The sequence below is a fragment of the Citrus clementina genome, unplaced genomic scaffold (assembly GCF_000493195.1).
Source record: "Citrus clementina cultivar Clemenules unplaced genomic scaffold, Citrus_clementina_v1.0 scaffold_3, whole genome shotgun sequence".
NCBI lineage: Eukaryota > Viridiplantae > Streptophyta > Magnoliopsida > Sapindales > Rutaceae > Citrus > Citrus x clementina.
This window is the reverse complement of record NW_006262339.1, coordinates 13,548,293-13,570,217: the sequence shown is the minus strand read 5'-3', so window position 1 is coordinate 13,570,217 and position 21,925 is coordinate 13,548,293. Positions and strand designations below refer to the sequence as shown.

At 35.5% G+C, this 21,925-nt stretch overlaps 3 protein-coding genes across 8 annotated transcripts; 1 reads left to right on the top strand and 2 right to left on the bottom strand.

The window, feature by feature from the left end:
- The first annotated feature begins 419 nt into the window (after positions 1-419).
- LOC18050231 (ribosome-binding factor PSRP1, chloroplastic) lies at positions 420-4,399 on the top strand. 5 transcript variants are annotated; one of them, XR_002906404.1, is made up of 7 exons: positions 420-1,001; positions 1,446-1,589; positions 1,709-1,957; positions 3,253-3,361; positions 3,445-3,654; positions 3,739-3,795; positions 3,915-4,399. XR_002906404.1 is itself a non-coding variant. In XM_006441177.2 (5 exons), exons 1-5 carry the CDS (start codon positions 459-461, stop codon positions 3,573-3,575), a joined length of 1,176 nt encoding a protein of 391 aa, XP_006441240.2. In that variant the 5' UTR covers positions 420-458; the 3' UTR covers positions 3,576-3,714. The 5 variants fall into 5 exon arrangements, 1 of the variants encoding a protein (XP_006441240.2); XR_002906407.1 differs by lacking the exon at positions 3,739-3,795; XR_002906406.1 differs by lacking the exon at positions 3,739-3,795 and having other exon boundaries at positions 3,889-4,399.
- An 83-nt stretch (positions 4,400-4,482) lies between these two features.
- On the bottom strand, positions 4,483-6,802 carry LOC18050230 (transcription termination factor MTERF8, chloroplastic). 2 transcript variants are annotated; one of them, XM_006441176.2, is made up of 2 exons: positions 6,444-6,802; positions 4,483-6,329 (listed from the first exon to the last, which is right to left on the bottom strand). In XM_006441176.2, exons 1-2 carry the CDS (start codon positions 6,703-6,705, stop codon positions 5,074-5,076), a joined length of 1,518 nt encoding a protein of 505 aa, XP_006441239.2. In that variant the 5' UTR covers positions 6,706-6,802; the 3' UTR covers positions 4,483-5,073. The 2 variants fall into 2 exon arrangements, with proteins under 2 accessions (XP_006441239.2, XP_024043868.1); XM_024188100.1 differs by having other exon boundaries at positions 4,483-6,345; positions 6,444-6,477.
- A 1,122-nt stretch (positions 6,803-7,924) lies between these two features.
- LOC18050229 lies at positions 7,925-11,588 on the bottom strand. Its single transcript, XM_006441175.2, has 3 exons — positions 10,623-11,588; positions 8,431-8,504; positions 7,925-8,346 (listed from the first exon to the last, which is right to left on the bottom strand). The coding sequence occupies exons 1-3, from the start codon at positions 11,463-11,465 to the stop codon at positions 8,139-8,141; spliced, it is 1,125 nt and encodes a 374-aa protein (XP_006441238.1). The 5' UTR covers positions 11,466-11,588; the 3' UTR covers positions 7,925-8,138.
- Between the last annotated feature and the right edge of the window lie 10,337 nt (positions 11,589-21,925).

Genomic DNA, 21,925 nt, shown 5'->3' with positions numbered 1-21,925 from the left:
AGGTACTGGCCCTAAGATTGAGGAACCAAGCAGCTCTTCCATTACTTGGCTTTTATTTTTAGCATCTAATCAGCATAGCGAATGTTATTTCTAAGTTATAATATTGTAATCTTAATTTTTAGAAAAGATAAAGAGGGAAAAAAGAAAGAAAGAAAGAAAGAGTGTGCGTAAAAGAAAGAGGAAGAGAAAGAGAAGAGAGAATCATAACAATTAACAATAAATGATGGGACTCACAAATTATGGATTTTTTTTTTAATTTAAAAAAGAAAAACCATGTCATCTAACATCTTAATTATTAAATTCATAAATTGTATTTAACCAAACGGTTTAGATTACACGTCTAAAGTATGTCCATTAGTTCCACCGAATATAAATAAAGAAACAATTCTAGTCGCTACTCGAATGTCTGTTTACGCAAAATCAATTGGTCGTTGGAGGGGACCCTAATCAAATGGATCATGAGAATTATCCATTTACACGTATTTGACGTGCGGCTGTTCAGTGACTGTGATCTATGTCGGCAAAGGCCAGAAATTTTCATTCAAAACCCATCAAGGGTCACGTGTCCTTATCTAAATCGTAACCCTCTCCCTCTCTCCTCTTTTGGTTTTATTAATTTAATTATTTTAGAAATCTTTCAGGCCCCCATCCAAAAAAAAAAATCCACTGAACCAACCACGCTTCCCGCGTCAATGGCTACTCTTTCAACTTCATTCAAGCTTTCAACATCACGGCCAGTACCATCTTCATGTTATCTTTCATCATCATCATCATCATCATCGTCGTCGTCGTCGTCGTCGTCGTCAGTCTCTCCATTCGTCACTCCAAGAAAATCTCAACTTGCCAAAACGTTGTCGTACAATTCCAGTTTCTTCGGTCCTTTCAAGCAAATTACTGTAATGAGACCCACAAAAGTCCACACTAAGCCTCTGCCGGTTCGAATGTCATGGGACGGTCCACTTTCTTCCGTCAAATTAATCATTCAAGGCAAAAATCTCGAGGTTAGACTTATAAAACGTCGCCGTTTCCTGTTTTCTTTTGTTTATTTTTCTAGTTCTTTTACGCTTGGTACTTTTTTTGTGTGGTAACGACGGCATTACCTGGGTTTTGGTTCGACCGGGTCAAAATGAAAAAAAAAAAAAGACGAACTTAAGGAGGTCATAACATAATAATGTAAACTTAAGGAGGTCAAAACGTAAATTGCACATAGATATGAGCTATTTCCATTGAAGACCCTTATTTTTTCTGAAATTTCATGTTTGGATAAATATTTTCGTTTTTGAAAGATGTTTTTGGATTAGGGACCAAATGCCTTGCTTCTCTCCTCAAATTAACGTAACAAACAATTAGCCAAAATAGTGCTTTGTTTATTTTTGTCTTTCGTGTCAGTATTTGCATTGAATGATTGAACTATGAACAGATAAGCTGAATTTGTTTGAATACAGTTAACCGATACAGTTAAAAACCATGTTGAAGAGAAAGTTGGCAAGGCAGTTCTGAAGCATAGTCATCTGGTACGGGAAGTTGATGTTAGGCTGTCTGTGCGCGGAGGAGAGTTCGGCAAAGGCCCTAGGATTCGCAGATGTGAGGTGCCTTCCAAAATTTGAACTTCTAACATTGTTGTGATTTCTATTTGGATTTTTAACTCTTGTGGAATTGCATTGAATCTAATCAACTATTTGTTTGGACATGATGTCTTGTACTTTAGGTCACTTTGTTTACAAAGAAGCATGGAGTGGTCCGTGCAGAAGAAGATGCAGAGACGGTGTATGCGAGTATAGATTTAGTATCGTCAATCATTCAAAGGAAGCTGAGGAAGATCAAGGAGAAGGAGTCTGACCATGGTAGACATATGAAGGGGTTCAACAGGCTCAAGGTTAGAGAGCCGGTGACACAGGTTGTGGAGAATGATGCTGATGTACAGTCCGAAGAAGAGGATGATAACTTTGTTGATGAGGTAGTCCTTAACTTTTTCAATTTATCCAACTCCTATTGGTTTCTTTTACTTTGCAAACTCATCAATCATCACTTTAAAATACCTTTTTCCCTTGTTCTATAAGATATGGTAACAGTAAGAAAATTTGAAAACCAAAATAAATAAATAAAGTTTCATGACATCAAGCTTATTCATCATTACTGTCATCAACGCATTCTTTAGATGTAAATGGCAATCTTCATTCCCTAGTCATGTTATGGAGGTACTTGTCTCTCTATGTTAGGAATTGCGCTGTACTTTAGTTTAAAACGTATACATTGTTCACCATTTTAAAAATCTCTACTGATGATTTGCATTCGATTAAACAGAAAGAATTAATCAAAACTTATTTTCTGACAAGTTAAGATGAAAAAGATATCTCAGTTCGCTGAAGTCATTTATGTTTCTCTACCAAGCAATTCACACATTTTGATATACTGAATTCGGGTTAATAGCCAAGCATTGAGAGACTTGTAAATTGAGATTTTGGTAGAGTTTACGGTATGCCCATATCCTTTAGCCTATTTTTGTAAACCTATTGATGTCCATCATCACTGTTCCACACGGACCCCTCCACCCAATCCCACCACATTCCCCCCCACCCCAAAAAAAATCACCCCAACAACCTACTCTGACCTTGTCTCTCCTTTTTTGTAGTTTTCTAGTTTTCAGTTAAATGCATTTTCATAGTTTAATGCTTAAAGGCCGTCAAAAGCATTTCATGAGCTCCATCTAGTATTTTTTTGTCTTTCCTTTACACTATTTTAGCTTGTTAATTTCCATTTGCCTTTCAAAACCACTCAGAATCTGTTTTCTTCTTGGTCCCCACATTCTTGGTTCCATATTGTTAATGTCCATCAAATATTGATGATTCTATCAAATTTTGATTTCATCTTTTCTCTTTTTGCTTTTCTTATGCTTGTTGAAAAAAATGTTGAATAATGTCTCTAAACAATATTTTGGATTTCTTGATAATGACATTGTTTATAATTTGCAAATAGTTGGGAACCATATTGCCAACATAGTGCTCTCATATTATAGATGATTGTTGAATGAAATTATTCTACCCTTATTTATTTACTTACATTCCCCATCCTTCATGTTTGAGTAACGATTGGTACTCTATGTTTCTTTTTATTTCTCAGCATTATAGGGGCCATACCCATGTGGACAACATAAAAGTTTCCTTTGTTATCTGCTGGTATTAAGGTCATGTTGTTGCATATGTACTCTTCAATTTTTCTCTGATGCGCCCTAATTATTTATCTATCTGTCAGATTGTTCGCATGAAGTTCTTTGAAATGCCTCCTTTGACTGTCTCTGAAGCTATTGAGCAGTTGGAGAATGTTGATCATGACTTCTATGGATTCCGAAATGAAGAAACTGGTATGAATCTACAGTCTCCCTGTTCATCATTTCAGCGTAAACTATTTAGTGATTAAATTGTATTATTTTATGCTTGGCTTTAGGTGAGATCAATATCGTGTACAAACGAAAAGCTGGAGGCTATGGTGTTATTATACCAAAAGGAAATGGTAAAGCCAAGAAATTGGAGCCTCTGGAGGTAGAAACAGCTAGTTCATCCTCGCAGAATAATTAGCTGAATTGTGGATCCTTTTATCTGATAGATTAAATCAGCCATGTTCAAACCAGTGGCAATTGTATAAATGATTACAAAGGTACGATACGAGCATCACAGTACAGTTTTTGAGATTAAGATAGCACAGACTTTTGACAAATCTAAACTTGTCTTGGGTAATTAGTTGTTATGAGCCATGTATGTAAATCTGCCTGCCAAGATGTCATCTCTTTAGCCATAGGTAAGCTTATCATGTGTTCTAGCTTATGAAGGTTTTTCAGGGCTTTGATTTTGTGCTTTTCCATATTTGGGTAAAGAAACCTTAAATTGACAGGTATAAGAACGGATGACTTGTTGCAGAAAGCAGGGAGAAATGACTACATCTTTTTGCGCCCATGGCATTCAAGCGCTACTAGTTTGCTTCCAGTCCCCTTCCATTCTAAAAGTGATGTGCTCCACAGAAGTTTAAAGTTTAAACCATGATCATAATTCATCTCTTTAACTAACACTTTGAAAAAACCCGGAGAATTGCTAATAAGTCCTTATATACAACCGAAAGTGAGATATAATTACCCAATAAAATACGGAAAATAATCTAAAACTAGAACCAATTTCTTGACAAACTAATTCTAGAAAATTAGTTCAAGCACCAACAGCCGCAGATTTAGATTTGAAGTTGTTCTGCATCAAATCTGCACTCCGTAATGGGGTATTATCAAGTGTGAATCAAAGATTACAAGGTATGACTTTCATCATTTACTAAAAATCACTAGCCACTATGTCACGATCATATACAGTCATGAATTTTCAAACAATTTGTCAAAAGAAAATGTCCTAGGTGAAAGCACCAAATAATAGATGCTGCATTTGCTTTCGTCTACTAACATATTACAATTGGAATCAAGGTTTCATAAAACGAAAGGTGTCATGGATGGAGAACAACGCCGGCAGCTAAATCATTCTTCATTAGCAAAGCACACCGGATACTACAGGGAAGATAGCACTATAATATATTAGCCTTAACAAGATGCCAGTCACCATATCGGAATATTTTCAAAGAGCTTTTCCGATGGCACATGCTACAACAAATCAACAAAAATAGTTCATGATCTACTCCCAAATTCTTCATAGGTACTATAATCGATTAGCTACCAGTAGCCCTAAATCACCCGATGGGAACAGTTACAAAGAGGTTTAGTAATGCTACCGCAGCAAAAGAAGAAAAATAGTTTCCGTTTTCTTCCGATATGGTTTATTTGTATTATGAATAACCTTCAGTCAGCTCTTTGCAAAACGAGCTGTCACTGCACCTATTTGGAATTCCTTTCTTCACCAAGCTGCAGTTCTCATTGTGTGTTGTGTTTGCCAAAGTTATTCAAGGTAACCTAGAGTATTTATAAATCTGAGGGGGTCACCAAAAAGCTTAAAATGAGCCTTTAGAATAAAAATGCTGCAACCGTGTGATGTAGTAACACACACCTATCAAAATCATTGAAACTTAAATCGACTAATCTGGTTGTCAACTATGAATAGGATTTTTCTTTATCTTGGTTGAGAATCTCTCCACTGACACACTTAACAACTTGTTGATTGACAGTCCATCCCCTAAAGTCTTCCTCTTTGCTTCGTATCTGTGCTTAATCCTGTCATCAAGCTTGTAACCAAGAAACGCAGGAAAAGCCAATAGCTCTCCAACTTCACGACCCATCCCCACTATCAAATACTCCATCTTGTCCTCTAAAGACTTGTGATTGTACTGCAGTATCTGAGGATGCTTCTTGCTCATTATATAAATGTCTGCAAAAGATAGCCCGTAACTCAAGAACAATCCAATCACCTTTTGCAAGTTTTCGCAGCTTGTTCTGGTCACAGATCCCATTGCTGCTGCCAGTTCCCTTGTTCTACATTCATACCCAATCTTGACCAAGAAGCCAAGCTTTATTACAATGTTATCAAAGGAGAGAGCCAGAAATAATGGAGCTTTTGTCAAGAACTTGAAGATATCCTCAGAGCCCAAACCACATTGCTTGAGAAAGTCTATTCTAGGACGTAATTTCCTCTCCCTGCTAGCACTAATAACAGCTGGGAACACAAGAAAAATCCTGAAAATCTCCTGATCACTAAGTCCAGCAAAGGACCTCAAGAACTCAACATGTTTCCCTATATGCTCCAAACTATAGCTCAATATTGCAGGAAATTTCCACACAATAGCTGCTGTGGAATCAACATCATCCCCACCAAGCTCACTGAGAACCCTAACTTTCGGAATCAACTGGGTATCCAAATCATAATTAAGAATTTTTGGACATCTTACAATTAAATCAGCACCACCAAAGGGGTTCAAGTAAGCAAAAGTTCTTTCAATATCTTCAACAGACTTAAGACATACAGCTTTACTTAAATTAATATTGTTGAGAACATGAAGAATCGTCTCTTGTGGAACCCCAAGTTGAAGAAGTAGCCTAACCTTTTGATCAAAACCCACCAAGAATTTTGTTTCTGTTGAAGTCAAAAGGCGTTCGAGCTTCATTGGCTCAATGTTTCCATCCAAATCATCACGCACAAAGCATATCAATCGATCAATTTCCTCAGCAAGTAATACATTTGAGTCTTTGGAAATCAAACGACAAAATGCCATCCCTTTGATTCCAACAGATTGTAGCGAAAGAATCCGGGATCGCATTTTGTCCAAAGGAGTTACTCTGAGAGTTGGGTTGTTCTCCAAAAGCGAATCCACTTCTTTTTCATTTAGTCCAATTTCTTGAAATAATGTCACTGAAACAAAAGCAAACTAACCCAAAAAAATAAATAAACTTGATATCACCAAAAATTAATTGAATGGAAATGATTGGAAAGTGTTTGACAAATGACCGCTGAGAGAGAAATTACCCAATTCATTCTCTGTAAGAAGATTAGTAGAAGATCTAAAGCATCTGCGTTGGTTGAGAAGACGTTTAGTCAGTGAGGCTCCCAGTTCAATTCTTGATATTTTAGTGAAGTTAGCCAGAGAGAGCGTTCCATGTTCATGGCCATGGCTATACCTAGAACGAGTTTTAACTTCTTTCGAAATGACCAGAATTGCTTGTGACTGTGAGAGAAAGTATGCAGGTGCTGAAGAAAAATGAGTGACCGCAGTAGCGGCAGCAGCCATTTTTTCGTCTCAGCTCAACTGGATAAGCTCAATTGCAATATTACGAATGAGTCTCCAACGAGGGCTTGCGATTTTGAATTGCGGGGCACGTAATGAGTACAGCTATTAACACCCCTTCACTACTCTCTTAAAATCCCTTTTCTAAACTTACCCTATGAAATAATTTAAATTATCATATTACTTCTATTAACACCTGACCAATTTCACAAATACCGCTATTTGCTTTCGCTTATAACCTCACTTGAATTAAACAAATTTGTCTCCATGTTCATTTGCTTTAGCAGCTACATCTGTTGGAAAGCAGCTATAGTTGTTGAAATTTGTCAATTACTCAATTTTTAAATATGAGTTTGATAATTTAGAAAATTCATGATGGTAGAGAAGAGAAGAAAGCTCAACTTACTGTATTGAAAAAAAATATTTGGAAAAGTAAACCGAAATTTATTATATTAAAGTCTAAACTTAATAATTATATTGCACATTTGTCAATTTGTAAGTTCAACATAAAGTTTTTCCAATACAAATTCTTAGTTTCTTGAAAAGAAATAATTGTGAGGAGGGTATTGATAGTGGATCTTAGCCATTATGAAAAAGTTTCATTGATAACTAAATGGTATCATAATGATTAATTTTGAGAAACTACTCTTAAGTAATATTACTTATTTTATGTTGATGTCAAAACAGGGGTACTGGGGTGTAAAAAAATAAATTGGAGTGATGACATGATCGGTACTTCCCTTTTCACACTATCCTTTAGTGTAATTTTAATTGAGGGTAAAAATGTAAATATGAAGAGGGGTTTTAATAGGAGATTAGGGGAGTGCTAATAGCTCTACTCACGGGTCCTTCCGACCGATCATTGGGCCTTGACTTGATCCTAATTATAATTAGTTTTCAAAAGCCTGCTCGTAAATGCCTTTTTTTCCCTCCTTTTTTTCCTCCCTACAATCTGACTTTTGTTGAGAATCTGAACATATATAAATATAATTTACAGAACGTCTAAAAATATGCCAAGTATTTTTCTCAAAATTCTGCTCCAGATTTCTACGTCCAAATTTTTTTCGCATAAGAGAAATGAGCCCCATTGGACGTGGAAGCTCCCACTGGTCGACTAAAGCAAGTGGCGTTTCCAGCTCATACTTAAAACACCTCATATTCTTCTGCAAATCTTTCTCAAACTTGACCTGGGTACAAGGAATATGTTGCAAGTATGCCAAAATGAGAAGCAATATTCCCTGGTAATATAAAGAATTCTATTCTAGTTTGGAGGCGGGCGGTCCACTGCGAACGTTCCATTTACAAAATAAGATATTATTACCATAAGTTTCTTCTAAACAAAAAATAATAATTGTCAAAGGATATGCTTGCAAATGATACAAATTCATCCCTCATTTGATTGATCAGGATGGTTAGAATATGCTAGGGGATTAGGATTAGTGGAGTGAATTCACTTCCAATCCCGAAACCTTCTCCCAGGTAATAGATTTATTGCACGGAACTTGATTCTTTTCAATTCCGCAGTTTGGAAATGGACTCTTTGAACACTCCGCTATTGATTTCTTGATTGTGGACATGCCTTTTCTAAGACTAGCAGATTTGCCTCCATTTTTACCTTTCTTGGGTGATCTTGAAAGCAGAAGCCTGAAAATAATAATAATAACCTGATAAGCAAGCAGCATCGAGAGATTGAGAGAGAAACTGCATGCAGATTGATGGCGCACTTACCTCTTTTTAGGAACTTGGTTGGGATATTCAATTGTCTCTTCACGAACTTCTTCCCCTTCCTCAGCCTGGGGACTCTATCCAGGGAAACAAATACAAACAGAAACTTATTAACATCTTTCGATTGATGACAAATCATAGTTCATAGAATGAAACATCTAGGAAGAGAGCATTCTCTGTACAGTCAATAGAGTGGTGCACTTTCCAGTTTACAGGCAAAAGGCCAAGGCATGCCAACTTAGGCATGAACAAGCAAAGAACAAAATGAAACTAAAGTTCCTCATACAGGACGGGCATAAGTATTGAAGGCACAAATGACTAAATTTAGCAAAGATCTAAATCAACGAGTATTAAGATGTTTGAAGCAGTATCCACCTACTTGAACAGAAAATTTATTTCTAGCAGACAAGACAGAAAAGTAGATGCTAAACAAAGGAACTGGATAGCATTTCCCCTGGGGCATGTTGAGATGTAAACGAAGTAAACTAAATACAATGCAGATAGAGACTACAGGCATTGCAACGGCAACAAATAGCTCATGTTCCATTCCAATAAAACAGAGGCATGTGTTGCAGACCGCCCAAGAACACTCACCCCGTGACACATGGCTATTCAAACATACATGATCTAAATCAGGTATCTTGTTCTAACTGTCTTTCGCTAACCAGGCACCTCTTCAAAACTTCAAATAGCTAAAAACTACAGTAAGGATAAATGTATGAAGCAGTCCATCTAGAGGAAATTTCATTCACAATGCATAGGTATGCAAGTCAACAAGAATAAACATCAAGAACAAGAAGGGAAGTTACCCAGAAGCTATAAACATCAAGAACAAGAAGGGAAGTTACCCAGAAGCTAATAGTTTAAAAAACCCCAATGAAGTGTCATGTGTAAAAAAAAATTTCTCATAAGTTTGAATTCCAGACAACAGGCATTTACTTTGAAAATGCCATAAAATATCTCTGATTATTGACTAGTCCTCTAAGAAACCACAAATATAAACCCAATCATAATGTAAGCACTTCAAACAGGACTAGACAGATGCCAAATACTGGACATGAATTATTAATCAAATGCAGTTATGTATAGAAACTCTATCACTGTGTATAAAAACCAACAATATTAAAAGTAAATGAAAGAAAGAAGATATAAATGGTCCGATAGCTTTTGAACCATTAGAACATTAATAACTAAGGAGGTAAGAAAATCCCCCTTAAAGTGACACATGTTATCACATTCTAAAGCCAAGACATTGGAGACATTTTGGTACACCAGCCATGTGTAAGGAAACTTCTAAATTTCACAATAATCATTTTTGACCAATGGCATATAGCCCATGGAAGTTGATAAAGCTTAGAACTTTAAGTTTCCATGAAACAACTAAACATGAGTCACTCAACAATATCAAGCTTGAATTTCTTGAACAGAATTTAACTAACACATAATTACAAACTTAAAAGGAAGTTCTTAATAATTTTCTCTGGTCAAAATAGGATGTATGCTCTTACAGCAGGTATATTTGACCAATGTTTAATGAGGAAAAATTGCTTTCAGAGGCATGAATTTAAAACGAAAAGTAGCAGACATGAAATTAGCATTTACACTAAGTGAGCAGGTGGACAACGACTAGCAAATCTAAAACAGCTCCCTCACATGTTTGAGCATGTGTAAGTAATTGTCACAGTGTGATAACATATAAATTAACCCAAATGATCCAACTGCTATTTACTAAGGTTCAATTTAGTATTATGGTGTTGCATAAGGAAAGCTCTAGCAAAGAAATAACGTTGATAATGTTTAGTAAATATAAAAAGAAAGGTAATAATTCTAACAACATAGAAAAATTGATATAAGTTTTTCATCAAACAACTATGAGATGAAATCACCTCAACTTCAAAATACAGTTGCAAGGGTATACCAAACACGTTACAATTATAGTAGCTTCTAGGCCACAGCTGCTAGAAAGCAATACTAAATGAGCCGCAATCCATTATATTTCAAATCAACATAAAAGCCAAAAGCACAAATCTTGCCTTGAACATATCTTAAGCATGATAACATAGGGGATCAATCTACAACACCAGATTTAAAAAATAATAATCTAGAATATAAGATTCCAAGCCAACTTAAATCATTCTATAATTTTGGATAGCAGTATGATATGATTATTGAAACAACACAGTAACATTACTTACATGTTTTGATGAAAAAATGCAGTCCTCTTGGCTGTTGAGTTTAAATTTCTTCTTAGTATCGACATTTGCATCAGCTCCATTTGCTTTCCTCTTCTTTCGCCCGAGTCCGATCATACGAGACTTTCCTTTCTTTTCCCTCACTTTCCACACATTCCGCTTTCTATACACCAACTTTTCAAACTTCCACTCCGTACAGCTTGTATCAATAACAGTCACTTCATTTCTTGAATACCCTAAAAGCTCCTCTCTTTCACCATCTTCCATTTCCACCACATTATTCACATTCTCTTCTCCGTCAACTTCTTCTTTCAATTTATTCTCTATCTGGGCATTTTCGTCTTTTCTCTCACACCCACCGCAACTCTGCTCTTCTTCTACATTACTACTTGTCATTCTTGAAACCAAGCAAAATTTAGGGTTTGTTTGTTTCCTGGAAATCTTTTTCCGAGAAAATTTACAACTTTGGTCGTCATTGGATTCACCCATTATGAAGAGGTCTGACAACACATTGTTCATAATACCGAACCATTCTCCTTTATCATCTCCATTTTCATTTTCACCACAAATCTCCTCCGTCGCTACCTTTCGATTCTGAGTCGACTCGGACGAGTTTGACTTCGGCTTAAGATTGCTGTCCTTGTTTTCAAGGAAATGATCTAGCTCGAGGTCGTCGCCGACCGGGAAACCCTTGTTGGACCGAAGCCGGTCGAGCCAGTTCGAACAAGACTTGCCGGTCGACATTGAACAAATCATAGCTGATGTGGACCAATATTTCCCCAAGATTGTTTGCTCGGGGAATTGAACGGTGCTTTTAGGTTGGCTTGATTCAACTGTACTGCACATGCCGCTCTAAGTAGATCGTTCGAAACTGCATTCGGTTGCGCGATGCGCATAGTTTCTCAATGCCACGTGGATCACGTTTTAAGCTTTTCTTAGTACTGTGCAATGCTCGTGTGTTTATTTTAAGATGGCACTGTGATTTGTTAATCAATTTATAAAATAAAAATAAATTGTTATGCTCCACAATAATACGTTACTGTTGGAAAAAAATTGGGAATTTATTAATTGTCCAATGGCAAAGGTGCCACATGGGAGAAATCTCAAATACTCATCGATTGATGATTGATTGATTTCGTTCCAAGTGCTTACATGTTCATTTTGTATGCTGGACATTAAGGGCCAGTTTGGCATGGCAGGGTTAACAGTAGTTAATAAAATAAATAATTTTTATCATGCAGATTAAATAAATTATTGATTAAAAAAATAATTTGATATTTGTTAAATTGAATGATTATGATTGCTTTGTGTTTGAAAAGTTGAGTATATGAATTTTATAAATTTTAGTATGAAGGTGCTATTTTATTATATAATCACGAAAATAAATATAAGTTTAAATTGTCTTTTATTTATATATTAGGACTTACGAAAAATAACACATAATTATATTTTTGTTAAAATCCATATAACCAAAAAAATCGTTACAAATAAGGATAAGGATGGACATGAACTAATCATGCCAAACTAAATAGTTTTCTGAGTCAAGTTTGATGGAAGACAAACCTTTGGATTTATTATCTTACCCAGCTTATGAGCATGTTCACCTAGAAATTAAAAGAAAGTTGAATTTGTTAAGCAATTTCATAAGAAAGTATGGCAACAAATAGATAAGAAGACTGAATAATATTTTGCTTAAGCAATAAGAGACATATAAAAGTGGTTTTAGCCCAAAGATTAAATTGGGTGCATATGAGAAATGAGAGTTTTCTAGCCCAAAGGTGTTCCAAGCTGCTTCCAAGGGGAGATGGACCTTTCCAATTGGCTACATAGATCAATGACATCGGCTACAAATAGGATCTTTCTTGATGAGTATAATGTGAGTGCTACTTTTAATGTATATGATCCCTTTTGACATAAGTGATGATTCGAGAATGAATCCATTTTAGGAGAGGGGGAATGATGAGAACGAGAAAGGAGAAACCATTGAAGATTCAATTGATCTTTTGCACATTTATGAAGGCTCAATTACAAGAGTTAGAGTGAAGAAGATGCAAGTTGGCTTGAATGGATTAATTGAGAAGATATGGGTGGATTAAAGTGCAAAACATGATGCGGTGCACTTGGAGAGAAGAGAAGGCATTTTGTGCATTATTCAAGCTATTAGACAGCCTAACACACAGTTTGGGGAAGTTAATGTAAGAATGACAATTTCAAAATTGAATAGAAACTACCTCAAATAGAATTAATGTGCAAACTATATACCATTGGAAAGATGATTGATTCCACTTTCCAATTTTTTTTATAAAGATGAATTGTTACTTTTTGAAAGAAGCTATGACCAATTCATTGCAACTTATTCAGTTTTCAAGTTATAGGAACTAGTTTCGAGTTTGGGAATATCAACCTTATTTATTGTCTCTTTTACTGTGTTTTAAGTTTATCAATGCATTATTTAAGTCTAGTATTAATGTTAGTTAACTAATCAAGTCATCTAAAGGATCATTTTCACTAAACCTATGTTTGGAGAGTCATTCTATTGTCTTTAATTGTACTTTAAGATCTTGGGTCTCTATGATCCTATAAAAATTTAGCTTCCATGGTTTGTAAAATTTTTTATCAAGATTATTATTATTATTTGAATTAAAAGATGATTTTTTTAATTCTTTCGAGGACTAGTGAACTTATTAAGAATTCAGTTCTTGTAATATTCCAAATCTGACTTACCACTCATCTTCTTATCTAAAGCTTGAGTATGACGTCAATATCATTCTCTAAGACTCTTTTTGATTGAGCTTACTGAGTAGAGTTTATGAGATTAGAGCTTTGGACAAAAGGTTGCTGAGTGTTTGGTTGTCAAACAAAAAAGCTCTTTTAAACCATTAGGTATTTGGTTCTGCAACACAAAAGTGCTTTTAAGTTATTAAATTACCAAAAATGATATATAAAAGAACTAACTTCAGAATCATATAATTTTTCACAAAATGCACACAAGCTATTAATTTATATGAAAATTACACATTTCTTCAGTGTTTAAATTCAACAAACCAAGTTTTTAAGGTTGGTATATAAGGGTGTTTTGGAATTAATAAAATTATGTTAGGACATTTTAAATATTACATACAAAATAGGAAAGTTATTTTACCTTAACTCTTTTTGGGAAAAGATACAAAATAGCTTTTAAGAGCATAAAAGCTCTTATTTTTTTTTAATCAAACATTACTAATAACTTTTGATAAGTGCGTTTGGAGTTAAAAAAGATAAAAAAAACACTTAGTACCTCTCCAAAAGCCATACCAAACACATACTAATACCTCTGATTCGCGTTTTCTTAAATACTAGGTCAATGCTTGTTTAACTTAAAATCTATTTAGAATTATCCTCAACAATTGAAACTTCAAAATTGAGTATGGGTCTAAAAGTTTCACAATGGGGTTCGCTAGTCAACTAAGCAGAACTTAATTATTCCAACTATTTGATTATAAAAAATTAATATTTAGATAGTAACGATCAGTCGATCATGCTGAGAAAAGAAGCTGCAATAGTGCAAAATTGGATTTTGATTATTTGCTACTCTAAGAAGCAAAAAAAAAAATAAAATGGATGGCATAGATTTATCATTATTGTTATTTTTAATGGATAACTGTAGAAGATAGTGGAGAGAAGCTAGTGGATTTACACTGTGGTGGTTGAGATGTTTTAGAAGGTCCAAAGTCAAGATGATGTTGAGTATGACTAATCTTATCAATGTTAGAAATTTTATTATAATGATTCAAACTACATAATAACTTTTAACCATATTAATATTTGATTAATATGATGAATTATAAGATGAGAATTACAAAAGATTGATAATATTATGTTATTCATTTCCACCATTTATAAGTTACAATATCATTATAATGACATTCTTGTGTCTTATTTATTGATAGTTATTGGTGGATGAATTTGGTTAAGCTAATTTAGGAGCACCACGTGGACTAAAGGGTAGAACATAGAAGGAATAACATGCATCCTCAATTAGAATAGACTCATTCACCTCATTCTTTAGTAAAGGAGACTAAGGGGATATTGTTAATCGTTAATTTTGGGCCAATTAGCAAAGGAGATATGTCCATGATGAAAAGGATCCACGGAGGAAGTATTAGGTAGGCAGGATCTGTAGGCTCCAAGAAGATCTTTAAGCTCCACAAAGGATCTATGAAAAAAATATAGTCCAAAGACTAATGGTAGGATATAGAAGGAAGAGAGTAAAGCGAGAACACCAACGTTTGCTTAAGATAACCTATGATTCAAAAGCTTTTTCTCCATTTTATAAGGTCCACATTCTTTAGTTAATTACTAGTCCCTAAAGGATGTGACTAGTTATCTAATAGGAAGCTCAAGAGTCGTCTACCAAGAGGGGACCCACGAAACTTAGCTTGTGCTTTAAGCTTATCCTAACATTCTCTAGTCACTACCATATGAAACAGTGGTCCTTATGGGACAAACATGTTAACATGTATTTATAATATTGATTTTGGTGATAACAAATTTTATATGTTTTTTTATTAAAATGTTGGAGTTTTCATTGATAAACAATTTGTTAAAATTTGCTTAATATTTCTAAATATGTTCATGAAATATGGATAATTGTTAACTTTAATCGAAAAATCATTCCTTGCGAAATTCTGTTATAATTGTGATTCTGGAAGTAAACAGTGAACTGTTAACTTTGAAACGGTTAACTGATAATTTCCAAAGAGGAATAAAATCCTTCAACTTGAGCCGATTAGCAAAAATGGATAAGGCTAGTGTGCTTTGCAAGTTACTGGAATTAAACGGCGAACCGTTTATATCAAATGGTTAACCGATAATTTCCAGAATAAAATTTTGTGCTAACCTTGAACCGTTTAACAAAAACGGATAAGCTTATTATTTTTTGCAGGCTACTTAAAATAACCGACGAATTGTTAACTTCAAACGGCTAACCGATAATTTCTAGAATGTCATTCCATGCTAACCTTGAACCGTTTAGCAAGAATGGATAGCCGAAATTTATTTTGCAGGTCTCTAGAAATTAACGGCGAACTAATAGTGGAAAATGGTCAACTGTTTATTTAAATTTCAGCTCAACAGTCACTTGGACCAGTCAAAACGGTTAACCAATAACTGTTAACGACGATTCGATTTCAGGCAGAAAGTCAATAACGACTATTTTTCAGCTTCAACTATAAAAAAACTCAATCAAATTCAAACAAGGATTGATCACAACATTATCGTTGAGCTTGTAATCGAGAATACAACATTTATTGAGCTTTAAATTCGTTCTTGTTTGATTTATTCACACATTGAGCATATATTTGTAATCATATATTTTGTGTGAGAGAAAACCACTTGTGTAATCTTTGTTCTAAGTGATTGTAATGTTGGGATACACTTGAGTAAAGAGATTGGGGATAATCTCTTGGTGTAAAGGTGGATTGACACCCGTGAAGTCAATTGTAAGTGTTCTTAAAGTCTTGGAAGTTTGACTAGTGGAATCTTCGAGCCCGCTGAGCTTGGAGGCGTGAACGTAGGCAAGGTTAGCCGAATTATGTAAAAATATCTTCCCTTATCTTTTTACATTTTGGTTGATTTATTTATTATTGTTTTAAATTCATTTAAGATTTCCAAGTGATTAGGATCCACTCTAAAGGGATCATAAAGATCCTCCACAAAAGAGTAGTCACTGTAAGAATTCCTCAAAAGAATATTTTCTAAAAAAGATCCTAAGGATCGTCACTGCAAGGGTAGTCGCTATAATAGTTCTTCAGAAGGATCCTCTTTAAAAAAAGATCCTATGGATCCTCCCTAAAGAGTTGATGGTCCTCCTTTAAAATCCTCAAATCAAGGGCCTTCTTTAGGAAGCCCAAATTTATCCCAACGGTCATTATATGGACTTAAGACCATAATGGAACAAATGAATTAACTCTTATAAGTGTCTCTTTGTATGCTTAACACTCTTGTCAAGCTTAAAAAGTTAACAGAAACCTACCACATAGAAAGGAACCACACCTTATCCTTACACAATCAGAGGGATTAACAGGAGTCTACCCTATAAAAAGGGATGATAACATAATATTAACACCTTATTCTTAAACAATCTGAGGGACCAGCAGCCTGCTACATGGAAAAAGACCACAAGCTTTCTTGGTATCCTCAGATAAAGAAATACAGAGGTTTTTTAAGAACGCACTCATAATAATTGAAGAAAATAAGAATGTAACAATAAGCTCTTACATAAGGAAGGCACCATCTATGGGATTTTGCCATATATTCTAAGAGACATAATGGTACCTTTAGCAGTTCTACTATATAAACTAATCTTGAACCCTAAGAAAAGGTTCCGTCCTTTTTTATTTCTCTTTATCTTCTTCTTCTTGTTCATTCTTGTTGAGGTTATGGAGCCCCAACAATTTTTCTGTGCGCTTATGAGTGTAATATCCTTATGTGTAATTCCATTAAGGTAGCAGTAAGGTTACTTAGGGCATAATTGCCCGGCCTGTTGGCACAATTACAAATGTGTGCAGCCTCTCATGTCCATCCACCGCTTAGTGTAGGGCTCTGCGCTTCCATTGTATAAGGAAATAAAGTTGCACCTTGGCTATCAGCTTAAGCTTTTAGCCCAATGGTAAGCGCTTGATCCTAACAATTGGTATCAGAGCGAGATCATGGATTCAAGTCGCCACAAAAGCAATTTTGTGGGGGGGATTGTTGAGGTTATGAGGCCCCAACAAATCTTATGTGCACTTGTAGGTGTAACATCCTTCTGTGTAATTCCATTGAGGTGGCAGTAAGGTTACCTAGGGCGTAACTGCGTGGCCCGTTGGCACAATTACAAATGTGTGTAGCCCCTCATGTCCATCCACCGCTTAGTGTGGAAAAGGTTACCTAGGGCGTAACTGCCCAGCCCGTTGGCACAATTACAAATGTGAGCAGCCCTTTATGTCCATCCACCGCTTAGTGTGGGGCTCTGCGCTTCCATTGTATAAGGAAATAAAGTTGCACCTTGACTGTCAGCTTAAGCTTTTAGCCCAATGGTAAGCGCTTGATCCTAACAATTGGTATCAGAGCGAGGTCATGGATTCAAGTCGCCACAAAAGCAATTTTGTGGGGGGGATTGTTGAGGTTATGAGGCCCCAACAATTCTTATGTGCGCTTGTAGGTGTAACATCCTTCTGTGTAATTCCATTGAGGTGGCAGTAAGGTTACCTAGGGCGTAACTGCGCGGCCCGTTGGCACAATTACAAATGTGTGCAACCCCTCATGTCCATCCACCGCTTAGTGTGGAAAAGGTTACCTAAGGCGTAACTGCCCAACCTGTTGGCACAATTACAAATGTGAGCAGCCCTTTATGTCCATCCACCGCTTAGTGTGGGGCTCTACGCTTCCATTGTATAAGGAAATAAAGTTGCACCTTGACTATCAGATTAAGCTTTTAGCCCAATGGTAAGCGCTTGATCCTAACAATTCTCTTAAAAAATGAAATAAACGCCCGAAGGTCGGGGCGCCAAACCCCCCCTCCCTCCGCGGAAAAAGGCCAAAACAACGGGTGAGCTATAGCCTTGATGGGAGTTAGGTTTGGCCAAGTTTGTCCGCCGGACTTGGAATGGGGCGAAACTTTGCGCGGGGCCTCCGTGTGCCAAAAATAGGCCGCGGGCACAGCCGCGCCCAAAAGAAAGCGCCTGAATGTCGGGGCACCAAAACCTCCCTCCGGAAAAAGGCCAAAAAAGCGTACCTCTCCCACTTCTCCAAAAGCTATTCACCTCTTCTATTCTTGGAGCTCTCATAACTGAACACCACACACTATGCAAGTCCCTATCTCTACTATTTATCTCTCTATAAAGAAATTGTCTTCCCGATTCTTTATTCGGTATTCATCTTTCTAAGAGGTAACTATTTCTTATAAGCTCCATGATCGGCATAACACAACCAACTTCCCTATTATGCTCCACATACAAGGATACTCATAAGTACCTCGGGACGAAAATAGAACTTCTTAAGGAGCCTAAAAAGAAAAAACACTTGGAAGACCTTCTTTAGGTCCCTTATCACTTGTAATGTAAAAAACTTCTTATAATATTCTATTTCACATAGTGGAATTGAGATAGTCTTTGTAGACATATGCCATAGGTTGAATCATATAAATCTTGTATGTCTTTTATATTTACATTCATGTACATTTTATGCTCACTAGAGATCATCCCTAGAGCTAGCTCATTGAGCTTCTTAAATAGTCCTTATAGCTCCTTAGAGGACCCTATGAGCCCTATAGGTTCCCTGGTCTAACTTGGCCCTGTAGGGTCCCTTCAGGCTCCCTTAGACACTCGATTTCCTAATCGATCTAGGCCACCATGCTACCGTCCTTCATCAATAAATAAATTCTTATGTCTTTTAGTTTGCGCCACTGAGATGAGCAAAAAACCCAGGGGGGCTAAAACAATAATTAATGGTGGTGGTTATGATTTAAGTTTAAGCCATACAAAAGAGATGAATTTAAAAGAAAATTTTCTAAATACATAAACACTCTTAAATTATATATTCTAGAGATATATTATATTATTTTATAGTTTTCTAAGTGTTTTTTTTTTGGGTGCACCCTTACAAAGCCAAGCCATTATATCTTGAAGGGTAAACAACTATATGACTTATTTTGCACTAAGATAATATCTTCGAGGGGCAAAATCTCTCCTTAAGGACAGTGCTATATACAAGGCCTTGGCTTTTAGCAAATTGTGAGAGATAAATCTAGCATCCATAATTTTAAATTTTCAAACACTCAATTGTTTCTCTATGGATGTGATTGTATTATTTACTCTTGAAACATTTCATGAGATGTGATTGAATAGCCTGTCTCTCTAAAGTAACCTGAGTTATGTTAGCTTAGTTGTAGATAGCTAGAGTTATGTATAGTTTAATTATAAATTGTAAGAGATATGTGTAAATTAGAGGTGGCAAAAATGAGTGTTAAGTGCTAGAAAGTATATATTTATAAAGGAGAAAATCGTCATTTTACACTCCAAGTTTTACTATTATCCCTACTTTTATGTATTTAAGTCTCTTGTGATTTAATTATGTGTGTTGTATTATAATTAAGTATTTTATGCATTTTAGTGACATCATAGTCATTTCACAATGAACGAGAGATCAGACAGCAAAACGGACATCACTTTTGAACTCAGGTAAGTGTTAATATCACTTTACTTGATACTATAAAATAAGTGTCATCTTATGCCAAGTTTCTTAGAGACCTTTGTACTAACAAGAGAAATATTCACGTTCAAAAGAATGCATTTTTAACAGAAAATGTTAGCTCTATACTCCATTACAAAATTCCTCTAAAATGTAAAGACCCAGGCTCCTCCACTATCTCATGTAGTCTAGGGAACCATATAATTGAGAATGCTTTGTTGGACTTAGGAGCTAGTGTAAATCTGTTGCCTTATTCAGTATTTGTAAAACTTGGACTGAGAGAATTACACCCAACTCCAGTGGTGTTACAGCTTGCAGATCGGTTCACGAAAATACCTCGTGGTATTGTGGAGGATGTGCTTATCCAGGTAGACAAGTTTTATTTTCCTATTGATTTCATTGTAATTGACACTCAACCAATCCAGGATTCAAGGAAGCACATCTTCATTATCATAGGCCGACATTTCTTGGCAATTGCGGATGCTTACATTCAATGAATGACTTGAAATATGCAGTTGTCTTTTGGCAATATGACTATGGAGCTAAATGTTGAGTGTTAGAAAGTGTCTATTTATAAATGAGAAAATCGTCATTTTATATTTCACGTCTTACTAACACCTTTACTTTTATGTATTTAATTCTCTTGTAATTTAATTATGAGTGTTTTATTTTAATTAAATATTTTATGTATTTTAGGGGCATCATGGTCATTTCACAATGAACAAGAGATCAGACAGCAAAACGGACATAAGTTTTGAACTCAGGACAATCGAAAACCTTAGGACGACCACCGAAACTCGAGCTCAAACCATTACTCAACACTTTCAAATATGCATTTTTGGGAGAAAAAAGTACTCTTCCGGTAATCATCTCATCATCCCTAAATGATGAACAAAAAGGTAAGATGTTGGATATTTTAAAAGAGTACAAAAGAGCATTAGGATGAAGCATAACCGACATAAAATGTATAAACCCAATAAACTGTATGCATTACATTCACCTTGATGAAAATGCTAAACCCACTAGGGAAATGCAACGTCGGTTAAATTCTAATATGAAAGAAGTTGTTAGAACTGAAGTCCTTGAGCTATTAGACGCATGTATCATTTACTCAATTTCTGATAGTTCATAGGTCTGTCCTGTACAAGTTGTTCCTAAAAAGTCAGGAGTGACAGTATTTACCAATGCTGATAATGAATTGATACCCACTAGAGTGACTACAAGATGGTGTGTATGCATTGATTATAGAAAGTTAAATTTTGTTACATGTAAAGACCATTTTCCTTTACCATTTATCGATCAAATGCTTGATAGATTGGCAGACTAAGAATTTTATTACTTTCTAGATGGTTACTCAGGATGTAATCAGATTCCTATAACACCAAAAGATCAAGAGAAGACCACTTTCACTTGGTCTTTTGACATTTCTGCATATAGGAGGATGCCATTTGGATTATGTGATGCACCTGCTATATTTTAACGTTGAATGTTAAGCATTTTGTCTGATATGGTTGAACGATTCCTTGAAGTCTTTATGGATGACTTTTCTATTTTTGGTGACTCATTTGATCAATATTTACATCATCTAACACTAGTTCTGCAGAGATGTATAAAGAAAAACTTAGTCTTAAATTGGGAGAAGTGTCATTTTATGGTAAGACAATGTATTTTTTTGAGTCACATTATTTCGAGCAAAGTTATTAAGGTTAACAAAGCCAAGGTGGATCTTATTTGCAATCTCCCTCCACCTAAAACAGTCAGAGAAGTAAGATCTTTTCTTGGGCATGTTGGTTTTTATAGACGTTTCATTAAGGATTTTAGCAAAGTTTCTAGACCCTTATGCAATCTACTTGCTAAGGATGTACCTTTTGTCTTTAATGATTCATGTCTTGGGGTATTTGAAAAACTAAAGTAGTTGTTGACATCATCACCCATCATTTAGCCCTCAAATTGGAACTTACCATTCAGCTCATGTGTGATACATCTGATTATGCAGTAGGAGCAGTATTAGGACAAAGAGTTGATTGAATTCCTCATGTTATTTACTATACTAGTATGACATTGAATGATGCACAGTTGAACTATTTAGCCACTGA